Raw genomic sequence first — 20,729 nt, 5'->3', positions numbered from 1 at the left:
CATGAGGCCCTGTTGGCACACAGGGCTGGTCTGACATGTGCCACATGTGGCATACAAGTCCAGTTTAAGACCCATAGGTAACACTGCGGGCCAAACGACAGGGTTCTGTGCCTTGGATTCAGCCAGTGGGCTGTATCTTTGACACCCCTGTACTAGGCTACTTCACAAAGCAGGAAGTATCAACTTCTTTTTCTCCTTTGGCTGTGTTTATAAGAAAGTGGTTACAACTGCATTTGATAAGGGGCCATATTCTGCTGGTAGGTGTTCTTGGAGCATGCCAGACTAAACTGGATTCAGACAGTGGGAAGCCTAGTTCCTGGATCCCCATAGAGTATAGATGGGAGGCTGCTCAGACTGGGGCTATTTTGTACAGCCACAGAAGCAGAATGTTTGTTGTCACTGGAGAGGTGTCCAGTGAGATTAGGAGCAGATAAGTGGGGATTTCTGGATCATAGTGCTTGGCTTAAACAGAACTGAGGCTCCTAAATTCTTTATGGGATCTAGTCTTATGCAATAAAATGATGCACAGCCTACAGATGTGGCCACAACTTGAAAAAAAAAATGTCAGGTAGACAAGGGAATGACTGAAGCAGGGTAAGTTTCAGTAAGGTTCATTGGGAATGTGTGATGGAGAGGCTCAGTCAGTTCCTTTGAAGGGTAACGTGCTAGCATTCTTAACAAAGTGGGCTCTGTTTATCACTCTTTTGTAGTAGTGTTACAGATCTTTAACCTCCTTTATTCACTGTCCCGGATTCGATTTGGCTGTATCTGAAGATTTGGCTATAGACACAGCATTAAATGTTTTTCTACATACCTCGAGGTACCAGACATGGCTTGTCAACGCTGCAGTGGTGGGGCAGATGGAGCATCCCACAGGAGTGCAGGGGGGCTCCCTGCATGCTCGGTGGTGAACCCGGAAGTGGACTGGAAGTACTTCCAGTCCACTTCTGGGTCCATGGGGGGCTCCCCCAGTACTCCCTGGCTTATCTATTGGCCATGGTGGGACCCCAGGTGCCCCCCCCCAGACCCAGGGGGCGCCAGTTGCTGAGCTGGAGGGGCACCAGAGGGGGGGCCCCCCTGTGCACTCCCTGGTGGAGCTGAAAGTGGACCCGAAGTGCTTCTGGTCTACTTCTGGGTCTGCTGCTGAGTGCGCTGGGGAGCCTCCTGCACTCCTGTTGGACACTCCATCCGCCCCAGCGTTGCAGTATTTATGAGCCACCTGATACCTCGAGGTACATAGACAAAACATGTAAAGCCGTGTCTATGTCTGAATTTTTCTGAATCTCCAAGTCGATTCAAAAGGTTCTGATTTGATTCAGAGAGATTAAAGGGTCTCCTGATTTGATTCGGATTTGGAGATTCAGCCACTGAATCGGGCCGAATCTCAGCCAAATTGAATCGGGGACCGAAGCTTCACACAGCCCTAGAGTCTACCCAGCACCAGGGATAATCCATCAACAGAGTAATCAGGCCAATGTTCTAAGCATGAGAGAGAGGTAATTATAAGGCTGGGTGGGATATTCAGAAGTAACAAGTTAACATCTTCCACAGCAGTTGTGTTAAAACTTCCATTTACTTTAAAGAGAGTAGAGTTCTGAAAACTACTCCACATCTGCTTAATCCTCCTTTATACTACTATATGCTGGTGACTTGGTTCTGTACTGCATGTTGAATTATCAGTTCATATTGGTTTGGGATATTAGCTGATGTGTTCAATTTTTTAAATAAAAGCTTTTGTAATCTAGAAGTTTGTGTGTCTGTACATTATAAAGAATTATGCATTGCTTTGTTAGGACCCTTTTTCAGAATTCTTCAGGCCAGAAGAATGATGTCTTTCACTTGGATATTAAAAATGTAGGTGGCATAGGCCAGATTTTGGACTTCATGTACACTTCTCACCTTGATCTTAGCCAGGACAATGTACAAGCTATGCTGGATATTGCACAATGTCTTCAGGTACAAAATGTGCTGAACATTTGCCACACTTTTTTAAAATCCTCAACAGCTGTAGAACAGCAAGCCAACATGCCTTGTAATAATGTATTTGCTTTGCAAAGTACTTTGGCTACAGATACTAACTGTATGAATGATACTTACGGAGCTACCTTATTGCATGAATGCTCCTCGGATGCACAAACTAGCAAAGTCTTAGATGACCATCCTTCCCGTGGATCACAATCTCTTAATCTTCATACACCCTCAGGTGATGTACAAAAACAGCCGCAGGACTCATTAGATGGTAATTGCACAGAGCTTCCATTTAAACAGCCAAATTACTACTATAAACTGCGGAACTTTTATAGCAAACAGTTCTACAAACAGAATGCTTGCTCTAACCATGAGAGAATAACGGAATCATCTTTTGCTTTCAATGCATCTACAGAAATTAATGCAGCTACAGAAATAAATGCAGTGGAGAGCAATTCTTGTACTGTTAGTCACTCTGAATGCATTCTGGAGTCTTCTGATCACTTACCATCAAACTTTCTGGTCCAGTCCTTGAATGAATCTGTTTCAGATCCGGGTTCAGAAAGCACATCCTTGCAGCCTACTAAACAGATGCGTCTGAAGAAGGCAATTCATCTTAAAAAACTAAACTTCTTAAGATCACAAAAATCTGCAGAACAATCATCTGAGCCTAAAAGTGATGAAAGTGGTAAACCAAAGGCAATTGAATCTGAAAATGAAAATGCCATGGGGATGGCAAATATCAGTGCTGTGGCAGAAAAAGAAACTGAAGATCTAGTTAATTCAGAGAGTTTTGAACAACCTGTTGAAATGGAAAGAGCTCAGGGTCCTTCAGAACAAGAAGAACAGTCACAGATTCTTCAGTCGCAAAGGCAGTATTCTTGTGAATTATGTGGAAAGGCTTTCAAACATCCAAGCAATTTGGAGCTCCATAAAAGGTCTCATACAGGTACAGTTGTTTTAATGTCTGTAAACCAAATATTTATAGATTAAAGAAAAAAGGAAAGTGACATCCAGACTACCTCTTAGTTTGAAAGATTCTTGCTTCATAGGAATTCACTTAAAAAAAAAAAAAATTTTTCTATGCCTAGCCATGGAAGGATAAGGGCAGCAGTAAGAATATAATCAGTTAAATTGAACCTAGAATTTTTTTCTGTACTGGAGTGTTTTCGCTTGTTTTGGTTTCTAAAGGTTTCCTACAAAAGCGCATTGTCTAATATTTTCATGAAACTTTGTAACTTCGCCTTGTGTTTTAAAGGAGAAACTTTTCACACAGCCAGGGGCATGCAAGGACTAAGTATACAATCAGAAAAGGCATGGATGGATAGAAGTAAAGGCATTAACGTGGAGATGGATGAGGAAACATTTGTGACTAAATTGCAGGAGATGTTTCTCTTTCTATAGTATTTCACACAGGGTTAAGGACATGACATGGGATTGGAACTGTATTGTTCTAACTGCAAAGTGTATGTTGTAATTAACTTATAGTCTCTCTCTAGAGGGCTAGTGCAGAATCTGACTCGCATGGTCAAATACATTTTGTAAAGAAAAAAGTTTTGAATAATTTAACTTGTAATTTAAAAAAAATCATTTAGGTAGTCTGGTTTTTAAGTCTTGCACGCATTGGTTTCTAAAAACAGTGCTATTTGCTTTTTTTGCTTTTTTTTTGTAAAGTAGAAAAATAAATCCAACCGAATTAGTTCATTGTTGTTATGAATAGTCATTGTAACCAGTACACAAAACTGTAGGGCTACAATAAAATTGCTTAAGAACTTTTTCATTGGGCTTCTGGCTCTCTCGCTTTCCCTTTCGTGTTGGATTCTAATGGCAAATAACAATTTTCATATACACAGGTGTTGATTTTGAAAGGTAATACTAATTGATGAGAAAATAGGCATTTTTGCACATTCAGAATGAATGTGGGTATTGTATTAGGTGGCGTTCATTTCTTTAATATGCTATTTTTTCACTAAGATGATTAGTGAGCAACCCTTCCAGGCCCTGAAACTCTTTGTTTTGTTTCATTCCTGCCCCACCCCATATCAACCCCTGAAAGTCCTCACCTTTTCTATGATTACTGTTGAGTAGTCATATATATTGTTGCCACTTTTTTACAGTGATGTCATATGAATATGGGGGTCGGACTCGATGATCTATTGAGGTCCCTTCCGACCCTAGCATCTATGAATCTATGAATACTATATTTGCCTTTTATAGCTGTTTACAGTGTAATAGACAATTTAATTAATAAGATTATTGTTACCGCTATACTCCGTGGAATATACTGCTATAAGGCTGTAGTTGTGCAAAATGCATAGTACAAGAAACAAAATATACCCCTGATTTGGGTATCTTGCAGTTTAATTTTACAATATAATTTCATACATAATGCAACCAGGGAAAACCAAATGATATACACTAGTATAAGGGCTGCAATTACTTTTCATGGTTGCTTAAGTTTATGATGGCTTTCATATTCTAGTCTTATTTGAAATACATATATTTATGCACAGTCCCATTTTGATCAATAGCCCAGTTTACTTCTCCAGTTGAACACACATTAATTTTGACTGTGTAGAACATTAGTGAGACTGACTGATCCCATTAGTTTTCTTTTTTTTGGGGTGCTGTCCTGTATCCTGCTAATTTACTAGGTTGAGTTTCGGTCAAGGAATGGAATCTCCAGTTCTTTTCATAAGTCCAACTCCTCCAATTCTTGTTTTGCAAACTAATAATACATAGAAGCATTGTGCTCTCACATAACATTATTCTACCAAAGAGTGAAACTCAGATGTTGCTCTGTTTTCGTGGTTGATTTAGATTCCTATTGTAGGCTCCTGTGGCACCACAGGTGCAGTAGGACAGTGGGAAGTACATTATGGCATTCCTGTGCTTCTGTGTCCAATTTAAGTTAGTGGTGTGACAGTTTTGAGGTAGAAAATAGTACTATGATACCGTGCCAATTGGTGTAGGCACAAGGCACAAATTTGGGGGTAGCTAAAGCAAGAGGGTGTGTTTTTAAACAGGCAAAGGAAGAGAGTATTTACCAGCATAAAAGTGAAAGTTTGATAACTGTTTTCTAAAAAGATTACTTAACAAATAGGAACCGAGAGAACCAATTTTTCTGTATGGGCAGCATGCACATGTACCTGCCTGCCCTCTGGCGTGACTATGCATATTGATCATACCTTATTGCTGAAGCTGTGGAGCATCCTGCTCACAACTTGGGATCAACCAGGGTTAAATCAGTCCCTGGAGAGTTTCTCCTGGAATAATAGCAAGTGTCTATGCTGTGGCTTCTCTTGGAAGAGAACACGGTCCCTCAGCATTCCCGCCCCCCCTCCCCCCCAAGCACTCAGAGGCAGTGTGTTGCTTCTTGGACTCTGCTGCTCCAGTAAGCAGAACACACCCCCTTCATAGTCCCCACGTTGTGCTGCAGGGAAACAGGCTGACCATGGGCAGTCTGGATCAGCCAGTCAAGACTGCCCTGTGCACTGCTGCCATTTGTCACCAGGCAGACCACTGTCTGCCCTGTGCACTGAGATGTGTGCACAGGACCAGCCTCCCACCCCTTGAGCCCTCGGCTGCACAGATTCAGCCCTACAAGCTCTCTGTTTTTCAGGGCCTCCACATTTACATGTCTGTACACACAGCTCTGGGTCAGTTCCTCTACCAGGAAAAAAAACTAGAGGATTCTTTCAGATTATTTGAATATGTGTATGCACCCTGAGACTAAAAGAACCTCCACCTTGAATATCTTGCTTTTTACCAAGCAAGGTCAACTTTAACAGTTAAACAAAAGTGTTTGGGCTGACTCTGGTTGTTGAGAAGGCACATAAAAAACACCTATCATCCTAGGCAGTCATAGTACAGAGAGATTGACCGATTGCATGCATGAACAAATAGCCATTTCAGCGCATGAAGTCCAGTTCTAGTATGTTCAGCGTGCCTTTTATCACTAAATAAACTGAATTTATTAGCTAACAATTCCAGTTGATCATCAAGGATATCCCCCAAGAGACTTTAATAATCTTAAGATTGAGAATTGTGGTAAGGCCTATTTCTTTATAAAGGTCTCTTAACTAAGAGCAAATTTAACCTACAGATGTACAATCTCATCGTTTTTATTTGAGCACCTTTTTCACAGGTACTTACACTTTTTTCCTGGGACAATACTCATGTACATCTGTAAACTAATTGTGACTCATTCAAGCTAACTGCTATTCATGCCAGGGACAAGCCTGTCAGGTTGGCAGCAATGCAGCTTGGAAGGGCTACATGTGTACGCTGCTGCTTTTTTTCCCCCTCAGGTTTTGACTCAGATCAGTTGGGACCGCCTCAAATGACACATCTGTATATAGCTATATATTAGCGTGGCACACAGCATACATCACTCAGCTCTTGTCTATTTTCCATCATAATCGTATAATGTTGTCTCCACTTTTCTCTTACTAGGACATGGGGAGTTAGCTGAAACTCAGTTTAGAAAAGACCGAGAGGATGATGTTAAGTAAATAATTGCAAGGCAGAAATTCTCTGCTAGATCTGGTAATACCTTCATTCTATAGAGAGCATAGATGAGCTAAAATTTGCAATCTTACCTGTCTCATGAATTGTGGGTGTCTATGGCATTTTTACTCTTACTGCTCTTGGTTAAGAACCACCATTGACACCCGCGATTCATGAGACAGGTAAGATTGCAAATGATCACCTAAAACAATAGTCCTGAGAAATGAGGATCCTGTTCCCTGTCCCCAAATGCACACAATTTTAATTTCAGCTTATTTCATTTTAGCAGAAATTGCAGTTAATTATCTTCATCTTTCCTCATTGCACCTCCTCCCTGTGCTTTTCTGGCTCGTAAATCTGCTCCAGGTTGACAAAACCTCCAGCTCCCTACTCTTGGTCATCTTAATATAGTTGTGCTGTCAGGTAATTGCCAGGAAAACAAAGGCTTCTTGGATTCTGTTATCTGTTTTCATACTTACTTTACTAAAGAAAAAGAAAAGCTTATTTTTTTTGTTAAAGTTCACTAAAACTGCTAGAAAATTTTAATCTTCCATGCTGAGAACAGCAGGATTTTGACTAAATTTGCCAGAATACATGGGGGCTTGCTGTCTGTATCCCCTGCTGGCTTTTGTTCTGATTTTAGGGTATGAAAACAGTCTGAGAGAATTGCAATTACACGGGCTTTGGGGCCATGGATTAAAGAATTTTCAGCTGTATTTGGGGGTGCGGGAGAGAACAAAAACATTATAGATTCACCTAACAGAGTGCTGTTAACAGTTGAACAACTGTATTCATCTTTTTCCTATTTAATAAGTGTAAAGTTGAGATGACTAGGTAAAGGAAAATTACTAGGCTTCACAAATACGTGTAACTTAATTTCTTTTCAGAAATGAGTAGAATCAGAAATGAATTTGTAATCATTGTCTTCAGTCTATAGTCCAGGCACTAGCTAGGATAAACTCAAGTACACATGTGTGGGACTGCTCATGTGCTTACCTTAATTTTTGTCTTGGAAATGTGTGGTAATCCTGTCTAGCATTTAAAATCCCTACCTTCTCCCAACTCTCACCCTTATTCTGCAGGGAAGAAAGTGGTAAGAAAGTCATAAAACATGGCTCTTTCTATATCCACTTCTTGTTAATTACTTCTGTGGAATATAAATTCTTTTTCAAAGCAATTTTCCTTTAAGAGGTAAATTACAGCAACATTATCTCTTTAGTTTTCCCTTAAAATACATGGGTAAATGTCCTTTTGGGACTGCCTTTGCCTTCAAGTGATATCTTTTGAAGGGAAGCATACCAATTTTAAACATTTGTATTCTTTTGCAACTATTAGAAGTGCTTTGTTCTGTCTCTTCTCCTTTTAGGTGAGAAACCTTTTGAATGTAACATTTGTGGGAAACACTTCTCACAGGTGGGAATATTTTATTTTATGATATCTACACTTTCTTGAAAACTAATTGCATCTGTCTTTTGATTCTAAAAGCAAATCTTGAACTATTTTCAGTTTAAAAAAATACAAACCTTGAGGTGTCACTGCTCAAGGTTATGGTCCTCACTTGTGGAGTTGAAAATTTTCCAATCACAATCTTTTTGAAAATACAAACTTCAGTTTTTAAGATTTCCTTGAAATGTTTTGTGCCTCTTTTCTTTTATCTTTTATATAACAATGTTGTCTTCTCCCACTCAGCCTGTCTCTAATTGCCAGGTATTTTTTTTGTCGAATGGGTGTTTGGTTATATAGATAGATACAGATATATATCCTTAGCATAGTTGTAGATTATATTTACCTTCAAATTATAGAAATACAGGGCCTAAAATATATTTACTTCATAGGGATACAATTTACCTTATGTTTAGAGGCATATTAGAATTGGACTTCTTGCAGACTGTTATTTTTACATAATCCAAAGCAGATGCAGATAGCGCCTAGACAAATGCATAATTTATTCATAATCTCTGTAATACATTACAGCATTGCTTAACAGAAAACTATTGCAATGAAGAATGGTACACATGCTAAACAAATAACTGATAATCGTATTAATGTAGTGTGAGATGCTTCTTTTTCTAGATGAAATTGAAATGGATTTCTAAATGTACAGTCTAACAAGAACAGCAGAAGATGTTTCCTTTCCCTTATGCAAGAGGCAAAATTTTGTGTGGGAGACATGCTTGGGTGACATGCATACAGTTGGTTCATTAAAAAATACCATCCACAAAAATAATAGCTTTTCACATAATGCCTGGACCATCACAGCTACAAAATTACTGCAGTACTACCAGTACATGTCTTTATGATACTCTGGCCCTGAGTTTAGGTAGTCGTAGCTTGTCTTCCAGGATTTAAGCTGCAATATTGCAGGTACTATTGGATTCACTTTCATTTGCTCATAAGAGGTACTTCACTTGCTTTTCAGGTAAATGTGATAGCCTGTTAAAAGGGTGGGTTTACATGTCTCCAAAAGTATGCCAGTAATATTGGAGACATCAGGGGGAAATTTGAGCCCATTACCATTCATTGTAGTTTATTATTTGTCCTTCTGCAAGTACTTTGTTTTGTTTTTAACTTGGTCACAAAGACATACTTAATATTTCTACGAGATACTTAAACATACACTAAAAATGGGGGAGGAGAGAGAAAGAAGACAGAAGTGTTAGGTGCATGTTTTATGCTAGGTTAGACTTCTCTCAGTTGCAGTCTGAAAGCCAGCCGTAACTTCAGTAAGTGACACTGTTGTGTTATGGTTGTCCAGTCACTCACTGTCTTTGGTTGATGGGCATACATCAACCAAAGAAAACATATTTTCTTTTGCTGAAGACTGATCTTCCTTGCATCAAAGACAGCCTAACTACTTAAAGCTGCTTACAAGATGTTGGGGAAGTTGTACCAGCCTAGACATAAAATCTTCTACTGCCCTCACCATGACCAAGGTGACTATTAAAAACAGAGGTTTTACTTGACCATAATATATTACTTGCTTCAGGTAAATGGAGCAGCACTTTGCAAGGCTGTTTCAAGTTATTCACTGTGAGCTGAGAGAAGAGAAGATAAAGCTGTGAAGAATATATCACAGACATTGCTCTCTTTATGCCGTTAACCCATGTAATGGACTTTTTTAACACATACTTTAATTTTTGTTTTAGTTGAGAAGAGAATGTGAAAATTCTGTCACTTTGTATTTAAACTAATACTTTTGAGCAGTATTTCTCTCCTTCATTACCTGAATATACAGATAGGCAAATAAAAATACAGCGTATCCAGACCTGCGAAAAGCAGGCCACAAAATATAACCCAAGTGGTACAGTTAGTTTCCTATTTATAACATGGAATTTACGTTCCTTCTTCTTTCCTTGTTAATAGTTCAAAGATACTCAAAAAGGCAGTGGTTAAAATTCTTTTGTTCTTGGTTTTAATGAACTGATGAATGCTGGTAAATAAAGGGTGAAAGAACAAAACTCCTGGCATCATTCCTCTTGCTATACACATTTCTTGTAATTACACTGCATTATCATCTGTTGTAAGACTTCACCTACCAAGAAGGAAGAAGCAAGGAAAACTGGTATTTGCTTTTAATATAAAATATAAACTTTATCCACTGGTCAGTTCTCTGCAGCCTTCAGCCCATATGCTGTTTGAACCTGTTCTTGCAGTCATGTCCAGTGCAGCTGCTGAATTGGTAATACTTTCACCCCAGAAAAAAAGAAATGAACGATGAAGAAAATAGGAAACAGCTGAGCAAAGGTAGCCTATCTTACAATAACTCTGATTTCTGGAGGAAAAGGCACCCATTTATAGCACTTGGTACCTACCTTTTCATGCTACCAATATACCAGCGGTGGCCTGCATGATCTTCCTCTTCCATACAGTCACAGATACCATCATATGTCTGTTGTTTGTGTTCTTTTGGATAGCATATGTGCCTCTCTTCCCAAATTATTCAACTTCAGCCTTAGTTTCCTTTGTTTTTCAGTAGGCTCAAGTCAGCTGTTCTCTTCTCCCTCTGAGTTTGTGCAACATGCTATATTGCCAGCATCTGCAAGGCTTGGAAGTGTCCTCCCTTTGTCCTTTAGTATCTCTTCCATTTTGCTGGCCAGTTTTTTACCACCTGTTGGCTTTTTGGCCAGTAAGCATATCATTCCTTTGCAGAGTTGGGCCTGCGCCCTGTGCTTAAAAGTGATATGGCAATGATATGCCTTCATACTTCTGCTTGAGCCTTTCAAGGCATCCCAGTAACAATGGTATCAAAATTGTTAATTGTTCTGGCACATCAAGGGGGAAAAGCCTATGATAGTGCTTCTCAACCTTTTTAGACCTGACACACCCCTCATCAAACTCAAGTCACTCCTTGAAAAATGCTCTCTGAGCTCAATTTTTAATTACAGAAAAATAATGGAGCAAATTTTCTGTTGCAGAGAACACAGAAAGACTACCACAAGGCAGAATGTTTTTAATATTGTGGATTCCTATTAGAAATTTTGAGTTTATCTTGTGAATTGTGTTTGTAGACCTAACAGTACTAATCTTGGGGCATGCCAGAGTGCTGCAGCACCCTGGTAGAGAATTGCTGGTATATAAGATTGTCTGTGTGGGAAATTTGATATGCATAGCTCTAAGTGTGACACTCATTGGAGAGTAAGCATAGCCATTTGGGGAGTTTTTTTGTAGGGTAGCTGTTGTGTTTTAAATTTACACCTCACTTTATTCCAAAATAGAGTTCAAGTGTGAATGAATCTGTATTCCCATTTGTTTTGAAATGAAAACAGTTCTGCCCTTTCTGTGATGCACATGTCTCGAGTTTCCCGGGTTGTGCCTCTGCATGGACATCCTTCTTCCACCCAAATTCCAATTCTACATGATTGAGTTGTCCCTAGAGTCCTTCCAGGTATATCTGCATATGTCCCTTTCCCTAGTTGAATTGTGTTGTAGATTTTAACATCCTGACTCTTGATCTGTCTATGGCTTGATCTGTGTATATGGCTCAGCCTGATTTCTCTCTGAAAGACTTTACCAAGTTGTTAAAAGTAGGCTGTTTTTGAGAGTATACTATGGCCATTTTTCATCTCTGTGGATTCATTATAATCGGGTTCATCACTCTTTTCATTATTTGATTCTTCAGTGTCAAGCTCTGTTCACCCCTCCTCATTATTAAGAACCTACTTAATTTGCAATTCTGAGGGAACTGAAATCCAGGATTTTCTCTGAAATCAACAACAACAAAAAATTAATAAAAATAAAGCCAACAAAAATGAAGTGCTAGGAGGGGAAGGTGCTGGCTGACAGGGCGGCATAAAGAACAGGAGACAAGATGGTGGCTGCGTCCGTCCTCTCTTTCCCCCCCAGGCCTCTGCACCAAACAGTGCTGAGAAGGTGGGGCATCTCCACCAGTCAGCACCAGGGGGCAGGGCTGCTGTGAAATGCCCATGAAATCAGCTCTGCAGGCCGCTAACCCTTTTGCTTTGATTAGTTCCCTAATCATTGTATACATAAGCTTTGCCCAGAGGAGCTGATAAGATTGAGAATCTCCAGGAAGGAGTAAGAAGGGGGGTCCCCTTAAGATCAAGTTTCTGGGGTCTTTATATAGGGAGAATATTGAATAGATGTCACTGTGCAGAATTATGCACTCCATAATCTTTCACCCAATAGAAAATACATAGTTTCATGTTTGTGTTATCAATGAAAACAGTTCTGCCCTTTTTTTTTATGTGCATGTCTCAAGTTTCCCAGATTGTGCCTCTGCATAGAGATCCTCCCTTCATGATGAAGTTAAATTAAAACAAAATCATTGCTTAATCTGTCATTTGCAAGGAACGTGCCAAGTAATAATAAACGAGCCTGAAAGCATGTAAAACATTCCTGGAGCCTGTCTGGGGCTCTTTCTTCCATAGCAGCTGTATCTCATGTACAAAGAGCCAGAGTCCCAGTGGATTACCTGGTCAAAGCCATTCTGATATTCACTAAAAAGAGTTGTCATTAGCAAGAAGCATGCTTCAGCATGGGTGCCTCTGCTTTCTTTATGATGTCAGAATTACTTTTACAACAAAGAAGAGAGTAGATATAGAAGGAAAAATTGCCAGTAGTTTAGTTTGTTCAGTCTTCTCTTTCTTGTCCTCCTTTTTGTGGAGGTAAACATTTCACCCATTTGGAGTACCGTGCTTGAGTGTTTTATGAGTGAGTGAGTAGTCAACCCTTTTCTTTGCTTCCTGGTAGGTGAAGTCATACATCATTGGTGTAACAGAGTTTTTGTAGGATAGACAACAGAAAGGAGATGAAGACCAATCAAATTACTAGTAAGCCTCCTCCTGGCTAGTGCTGGATGATGGTCTAGATACTCATTTCTAGCAATATCCAGATTTCTAGATTGTTGGGTCTAGGTTTCTGTTCCCTTTTTGGTTTATTTGTTTCTGTCTTTCACAATCTGTTATTGTCAATGCATGGCTGCCTAGGTAGACAAGCTGTTCTTACTGTATATTGTAGTATTCCTTGATCAACTAAGAGAATGCTTTAATTTCCAATGATGCAGAGTTTTAAACACTTTAAAATTGGGCTTGAAAGACAGTTTCTGGATTCTCACCTTTATGCTTTTTCATCTATATAAAGCAGGTGGCTTCTTTAAACCTTTCATTCTGTCTTACAGGCAGGTAACCTACAGACTCATTTACGCCGGCACTCTGGTGAAAAACCATATATTTGTGAAGTCTGTGGGAAAAGGTTAGTGTGACAGTGCTTTTAAAGTTACGTGAAATGTTACTTTTAAAGAAAGCTCAGAGGGTAGAAAACCATGCCACCTTCCTTGACATTGACTGTCTGTTTCTTGTGAGGTATTGCTTTTATTTTCTGATAATAAAATAAAAAGTATACAGAGTTAACATTTAGGATTACATGTTAAAATCAAGTACAAATTGATGGGTTCAAAAGCTGTAAATTTATGCAAAACCTGTTTTATTGTGTATATATAAAGTATTGTTTTGGTTTATGGGATATATATACACATTATAGATCGGAGTAGGCAATGTTTTTTGCCTGGAATGCTGAAAAACATCACAATGCCTACCTTGGAAAGTGCCAGAGTGCTGGCATGATGGAAAAACAAAATGAGGGCAGGGGGTACATGGCAGGATGCCCTGCTTGTGCCCCTTGCCCCCCCCCCAGCCCTGCTGCCCCTCGCCCCCCAGCCCGGGCTCAGTGGCTGCCAGCAGCCACCCTAGCTCTGGATAGCTGCTGGAGCCCAGGCTGTTCCCAGTGTCCCAGCTGTCTGTTCAGAGCAGCCCAGTTCCCGGCTGGCAGCAGCTACCCAGAGCCAGGGCCAGCTGCGCCAGGCTCCGGAGCCCCAGCATCAGCTCCACGCCAGCACGTGCAGGCGTGCATCAGAGTGGGCAGCGGGGGAGGGGCCTGAGGCAGCACAGCCCTGGTCTCTCTCCTGCTTCCGGCACAGAGCTGGTGACTAGGCTGCGAAGCCTGGTGCAGCTGTTGTAGCCAGCCTGGGCTCTGGGCAGCTGCAGCAAGCAGCAGGCAGGCTGCAAACAGCTGTGCTGGGCTCCACAGTTCCAGCATCAGCTCCGTGGTGGTGGCAACTGCACACGTACCTCGGGGTGGGCTGCACTGCCCCGCTGTCTGCTCCGAAATGTGCGTGCAGTTGTCTCCAGCATGGAGCTGATGCTGGAGCTGCAGAGCCTGGTGCAGCTGTTTGCAGTCTGCCTGCTACTTGCTGCAGCTGCCCAGAGCCTAGGCTGGCTACAAGCAGCTGTGCTGGGCTCTGGAGCCCATTCACCAGCTCTGTGCTGGGAGTGGGGGAAAGACAGGCTGTGTTGCCTCAGGCCCCTCTGCCACTGTCCACTCTGAGGTGCGCCTGCACATGCCAGTATGGAGTTGATGCTGAGGCTCCGGAGCCCAGCGCAACTGTTTGGAGCCTCTCGGCTGCAGCCACCCCTGGCTCTGGGTAGCTGTTGCCAGCCAGGAGCCCGGGCTGCTCCCAGCAGACAGCTGGGATGCTGCAAGCCCTGCTGGGAGCAGCCCGGGCTCCATCGCTGGCAGCAGCTACCCAGAGCCGGGACTGGCTGTGGCATGCCAAGCAAAATGGCCTTACGTGCCATGCTTGGCACACGTGCCGGGAGTTGCTGACCCTTATTATAGATCATTGGGTTTATTTAGTTTTCTGCTCATTAGCATCTTTTTAATTAACTAAAAATATCTAATTTACCTTATGCATGGGTTGATTTATATAAATCAGAAGGGTTGATTCCTATAGATTAAATTAAGAATTCACATTTCTTTACTTTTTCTGTAAAAGAAAAAAACCCTGCAATTAAATTTAGCAAGTTGTACAAAACTCTGGCTGGTAAGAAAGCATTCAATTCTGGGCAGTTGAAATATTTTGTTGCAGTATATCATCCCAATTATTGCTGTCTTCTACTGAAATATGACAGATGTGCAAACTTAAAATTGCCTTTTTGCATGAAATGCAACTGGTAAAAAAAGATGTCGGTGGTGGTGAAAAATAAAGTTAATTATTAAAATGGGCATTTGAAATGCAAGGTATCAAGTTATTTAAAAATAATTTGAATGTATTGCTGTTCCTTTAATAGCCTCTTGCATTTTATATATTTTTAGACTGCACTTTGTGACATGCGAATACTAGCTAAGGTGATGATCAGGGATTATAGCTGATATCTATCTAATATATAGTTAGTAAAATATTGGATTTGTAGAAAAACTTTAATTGTGTTGCCCCATTCTGTTCCAGGTTTGCTGCTTCTGGTGATGTACAACGTCACATTATTATTCACTCTGGAGAAAAACCTCATTTGTGTGACATCTGTGGCAGAGGCAAGTAAAAGCTAATTTTTTTCAACCTTGAAGGCTTTTGTTTGAAAAGTGAGAAGTCATCTTAATCTTAGTTTTTTCACATTTTTCCAGGGTTTAGTAACTTCAGCAATTTAAAGGAACACAAAAAGACCCATACGGCAGATAAAGTATTCACCTGTGATGAGTGTGGAAAGTCATTTAACATGCAAAGAAAATTAGTAAAGCACAGAATTAGGCACACAGGAGAGAGACCATACAGCTGTTCAGCCTGTGGTAAGACTCACAATATATTCTTTTCTGTAAAAACTAAAAAATTCACTGTGTCAGCTCTGACTTGGAAATAACCATGGATGGATCATGATTTTGAAAAGGGGGATGCAGATGGTAAGGTGCATCCTCCCATATAACAAAGCACATAATTTTCTCCAGGTAAAAAGAAACTAGAATCTTTACTAATATGCTAAGGGATCTGGGGCTATATTAATCAATTTAAGATTGGTGTAAAAATAAACATAACTTTATTGGAATGAGTTAAGAACAGTCTGCAGCTCCTGTGAAATAGGAACCATGTTGACAGGAGCAGCTAATAGAGAACAGAAGTGCAGAAGAAAGGCTAGCTTGATTAGTGGAACATCAAGACTATTAAAAAGGAGAAAAGGGAACACCTAGAGAATGAAGAGTTTAGACAGAATCAGCTAGAGTATAGAGAGCCATGAAGTCACTTAACTCCGTTACTGTTGTACATCTCTGTTAGGCTGGAGTAAACTAATTTACTCCTCAGCAGTGCATGTAAATGGTGTCCCAGCTGGCTGGGGCACAAGGGTGCTAGTGCTGGGCTACCTGCCAGCTAGCCTCATACTGAAGCACCCCTGTGCCCCAAGCAGTCCCGCTGCAGCACGGTGAGCCTGGGGAGGAGCAACCTCGAGCTGGCAAGCTTGACTACCTAGGTCCCCTGTCAGCTGGGGCTGCTCTGACACAGCTCAATATGCTGCGATCCTTTGTACACGTATAAATGCACATCTGTGAATAATAATCTGTGGTGTGATAAGCATCGTATTTTATTACATCAAATTAATAAGGCGTTTTTTAAATTTAAATGCTGTAGTCTGGTTTTCAGTAAAAAAAGCTGATCATAGTTGCTCCAGAAATTGAATTACTGGTACTTCCTCCTTAGCAGGATATACCCTCCCTCTCTCTCAACACATAGGGGTATTGAACTAGCACATTCCATGCTTTTAAGTTTGGCAGCAACATTCAAATTGAATCTCACCTAAACCTTAGTAGAAGCTGGGATCAATCCTCAGTTTACACCTTCAGGTAGTTCCCTCACTTCAGCTCTTGGAAAGAGGATGTTCTTTTGAATTAGATGTATTGCACTTTTGGGTCATTTGAAAACCTCTCTTTTAAGGACTTATCTGGCTAGGTGCACTCCAGTATGGAAACTCAGAAATTCCAGAGAATTTAAACCATTTTATATAGGGGCGCACCGATGGAGATTTTTAGGACTGATACTGATATCCGATTTTAAGGAGTCATATTGGCCAATATCGATCTGACTTCCCATACGTTGTGGAGAGCTGTCTCTGCCTAGTAAGTCCATTGTGGTGGGAGGGGAGAGAAAGGGCATGGTGGGGCGGGGGCAGATCAGCCCCCTGCTGCTGTGGTGAGGGAGGGGACAGATGCAGGGGCAAGTGCTGCCCAGCTGGGGTGGGGCGAGGCACGGGATGAACCTGTGGCTTGTGGTGGGGAGGGGCAGCTCCTGCCACTACACATACCCTGGGAGGGTACGGGCTGGGGAGGATGTCTGTGTTGTCGTCCGTCTCCCCCCCCCGCGGGGCTGCACCAGGCTCTTCTTGCTGGGGGTTGGGGTTGGGACGGGGCCTATGGAGGGGGGTGCAGCCACCCCAAATTTCACTGTAGCTCCCGCCCAGCACTGTCACACACACTCCTGGCGCAGCCCTGGCTCTTGCCAGTGTGTGGGGAGAGGGGCAGAGTTTAAGCTAGGAAGAGCCAGGGCTGCAGCAGCACTGGGAGAGAGCTACAGCGAAATTTGGGCTCGCTGCATCCTGTTCCATAGCCCCTACCCCAAGCCCAGCCCTTGGTGAGAAGAGCCCAGTGCAGTTCTGGCTCCAGCCTGCAACTGCAACCTGCTTGCCCTGCCCTGCACAGGTCTGAGGGTGTATGCTCCCCCCAGTCCTCCCGGGGTGTGTTCAGTGGCAGGAGCTGCCTCCCCCAATGAGCCACAGGTCCATCCTGCACCCTTCCCTGCCCCTGCCTCTATCCCATCCTTCATTGGGGGGGGGGGTTGATGTGCCCTCCCGCAACCCTTCTCTTCCCACCACAATGGACTTACCAGCTGGAGGCAGCTCTCTAAGCTGTCGGGCTGTGCTCCTCGCTGCCTGAGTGCTGCACTGCGGCTGTGCATACGCACGGGCATTTATCGGCCTAATTATCAGCCCCACTGGGCCAATTTCCAATACGGCCAATTTCCAATACAGCCAATTTTCTTTATATCAGTACTGATCCGATATCGGACCGATGTATCAGTGCATCTCTAATTTTATATTTGAAATACATTTCACATCCCCACCCCCTTCGTCTCTGAGTATCTGCTTTTGATCAGTGTTGCTTCGGTATAAATTCATCTGTATTCAGAGAACACCAGCACAAGGAAAAAGTCAATAAATACACAGGATGATAAAACGCAGCTATGCAAGTCTTGCGTTTGCTGTGGGGACCCTTTAGCAACAAAGAAAGCTGTAATAGAAAGCCTTGCATCTAATGACATCAAATGCAGACTCAAGCATAAACACAGTTACTCTCCACTTATTAAGACAGACTTATTTTTATCTTGTTGTCTTATTACTCTTTTTTGGTATCCAGTTCACAAGGCGAAAGCATGGAATCTAGACTGAGCAAGATCATTCAAAAGAAGAGCCATCTCTTAAAAATAACCTATGATATTCAAAAGTTTAGCATGTATTGGCTCAGTGATTGTTTAATTTTATTGACTATACAGAAAGCATATTTTGCTTTGTTTTTAATTAGGGATTAAATGCCAAAGCATAATGCTAAAAATGAGACTAGTCAACTGAATGGCTGTTAGATTAATTATACGTTCCTAGGTTTTCAGATGACACTTTGTGTTTGTGGTACGTATCTGCATAATAGCATTCAAACAATAACATGATTCAATATAGGTAAACTGTGTGTAGCTATATAAAGCTAATAGTTCTATTTTAAAGACTCAAGTTTCTTAGAATTACTTTGTATAACATCAGTCTCAGTTTTAGAAATTAGCATCCTTATCACTTGACCCCATTTTAATTATGACACACACCCATAGATAATTATATGTGTTTTATTTATTTAACTTTGATTTCTAATGTACTGAAAATAGGTTAATATTGCATCTTAAGATGTTGATTAATATTTCAGTGTATCTTAACATTCATAGCAATAACAAAGTTACAGTACTAAAAGTAGTTTTCCCTACAAAATGTGTTCATATGCAAAGTTGGATTATGCAATTCATCTAGTTAAGTACTTAACTAAATCTATCATAGCATCTGATCATAATTCTTCTGTAATAGAGCAATAGTTGTGGAGCATATTTAAGAAGTAGGTCACAAGAATATACAAAAGGGTCGCGAACAAAATTTATAAATGGATCAGTAGACAGGAGCATGCCACGCTCAAAATTGTTCTGCAGCCTTAACGCTTGATCTTTTCTCTAATCAAACATATTCATGCGCTGAGATGAACAAAATCTAAAATACTTCTTCTGTCTCAGGAAAATGTTTTGCAGGCTCTGGCGACCTGCGCAGGCACGTGCGGACTCACACAGGAGAAAAACCCTATACCTGTGAAACCTGTAACAAATGTTTCACTCGTTCTGCTGTCCTGCGACGGCACAAGAAAATGCATTGCAAGGCCAGTGATGAGGGGTCAAACACACTAGATGAACTGACTCATGGGATTGAAGCTTCTGATCTTGAGAAATCACAGAGTTCTGATTCATTTGCCCAGGAGATGTCTGTTGCCTTGTTACCAGTTCCAGTTAAATTTCCTGTTCGTCCACCTGGAAATTCAAGTAATGAGTTTGACAGCACTGCAGGATCTTATTGCAAATTGCGATCAGTAATGCAACACCATGACCCAAACCATCAGAAACTGAGCCTGGATCCTGCTAAACTCCCTAAACCTCAGACACAGCAAACTCTTCAGCCACCTTATACTTACGCAGAAGTGGATGTATCTTCTGCGGAAGAACCTCTACAGTCTGATAATATTTCCATGATTCGGTCATCTATGACAACCCTGGACAATGACCCTCTGGTCAACCGAACATCATCATCTGCATACAGGAATAATGAAGGACCATTCTTTTCCAGCATGACTCTTTGGGGCTTAGCTATGAAGACCTTGCAGAATGAAACTGAATTGGATCAGTGAGGGTTCATATTATTTACAACTTCTTAGGGAAATTGTTTAATATACCTGTGTAAAGGTATGTCAGTACTGTCATGGCAATGTCATATTGAGGTAACCAAGCTAGCTCAGGTCTTGGTAGAAGTCTAGCTGTGGCTGCCTGGAGTTCAGCATGGGTTTACAGTCACTGTGTCTCAGCAGGGTTTAAAGCTGGCTCTGGGAATCTGCACTTTGGTGACTGCAGCGTAGATACTACTAAGACTTCATGTTCCAGATAGTGTTTACTCCCTTCCATTTAACTGTGCATATTTTATTCTGCAATGGAGCTTAAGTAATTCCTAAGCCCAGTATGAGGCTTATGAGGTTCATGAGTATGCAAGGCTGAATAGAGGATGTGTAGGCTGCAGTTCTCACAAAGATGTGTTAGGATGGTGGTATAGGAAGAAGAGTAAAGCAGACACAAAAGCCAGAAGTAACAATCACGGATGGCTTGCCAGTAGGATCATTGATTTAAATCAGGGCTGTCCAACTGGTGGCCCACAGGCTGAGGATTTGGCTGTGGCTCCCTCATTGTTTCCCCTCTAGCTTCCACTTCTTGCCTCCGCCCCAGGGGCAGAGCAGGGTGGGGTAGTGAAGCCCATGGTACTGGGTGAACTGAGGATGAGGCTGGGGAGGGGGGAAGCATGTGCAAATGCTGCAGGGGTGGGGGTGCCTGCAGCCCCCACTGGAGCAGCCTGCAGGGTATGCTTCCCCAGTCACTTAGAAGTTGGACAGCCCTGGTTTATGTGACTGACGTAATGTGACATTAAAGGTAAATGTTAAATACTGGACAATATTTGTCAATAGCTTAAAGTGATTGTATGTCTAGAAACTTTATTTTTTACAATAAAAACTTTGGTTTTAGTATTTTATAAACTATTTTGCACGGAATGTTTGTTTTTATGATGTAGATCTTGGTAGGGAGATGGTAACTTAATTTGAATAAAGGGAAGTTTTTATATAACATTTTTAGTGTT

At 41.4% G+C, this 20,729-nt stretch overlaps 1 protein-coding gene across 2 annotated transcripts in view; it reads left to right on the top strand.

Annotated features, from left to right (window-relative positions):
- ZBTB49 (zinc finger and BTB domain containing 49) overlaps positions 1–20,729 on the top strand; it is a 25,051-nt gene extending 4,322 nt beyond the window's left edge. For both annotated transcript variants that reach the window (XM_090035583.1, XM_090035582.1), the window contains exons 3-8: positions 1,794–2,917; positions 7,844–7,890; positions 13,115–13,188; positions 15,221–15,303; positions 15,394–15,555; positions 19,076–20,729. In XM_090035583.1, the coding sequence (XP_089891709.1) occupies positions 1,794–2,917; positions 7,844–7,890; positions 13,115–13,188; positions 15,221–15,303; positions 15,394–15,555; positions 19,076–19,737 (2,152 nt within the window). In that variant the 3' untranslated portion in view covers positions 19,738–20,729. The remainder of the gene's footprint in view (positions 1–1,793; positions 2,918–7,843; positions 7,891–13,114; positions 13,189–15,220; positions 15,304–15,393; positions 15,556–19,075) is intronic.

Source organism: Crocodylus siamensis, chromosome 2, assembly GCF_052110815.1.
Source record: "Crocodylus siamensis isolate JL-2025a chromosome 2, ASM5211081v1, whole genome shotgun sequence".
NCBI lineage: Eukaryota > Metazoa > Chordata > Crocodylia > Crocodylidae > Crocodylus > Crocodylus siamensis.
The sequence above is the reverse complement of the archived record's forward strand: the minus strand, read 5'-3'. Positions and strand labels throughout refer to the sequence as shown.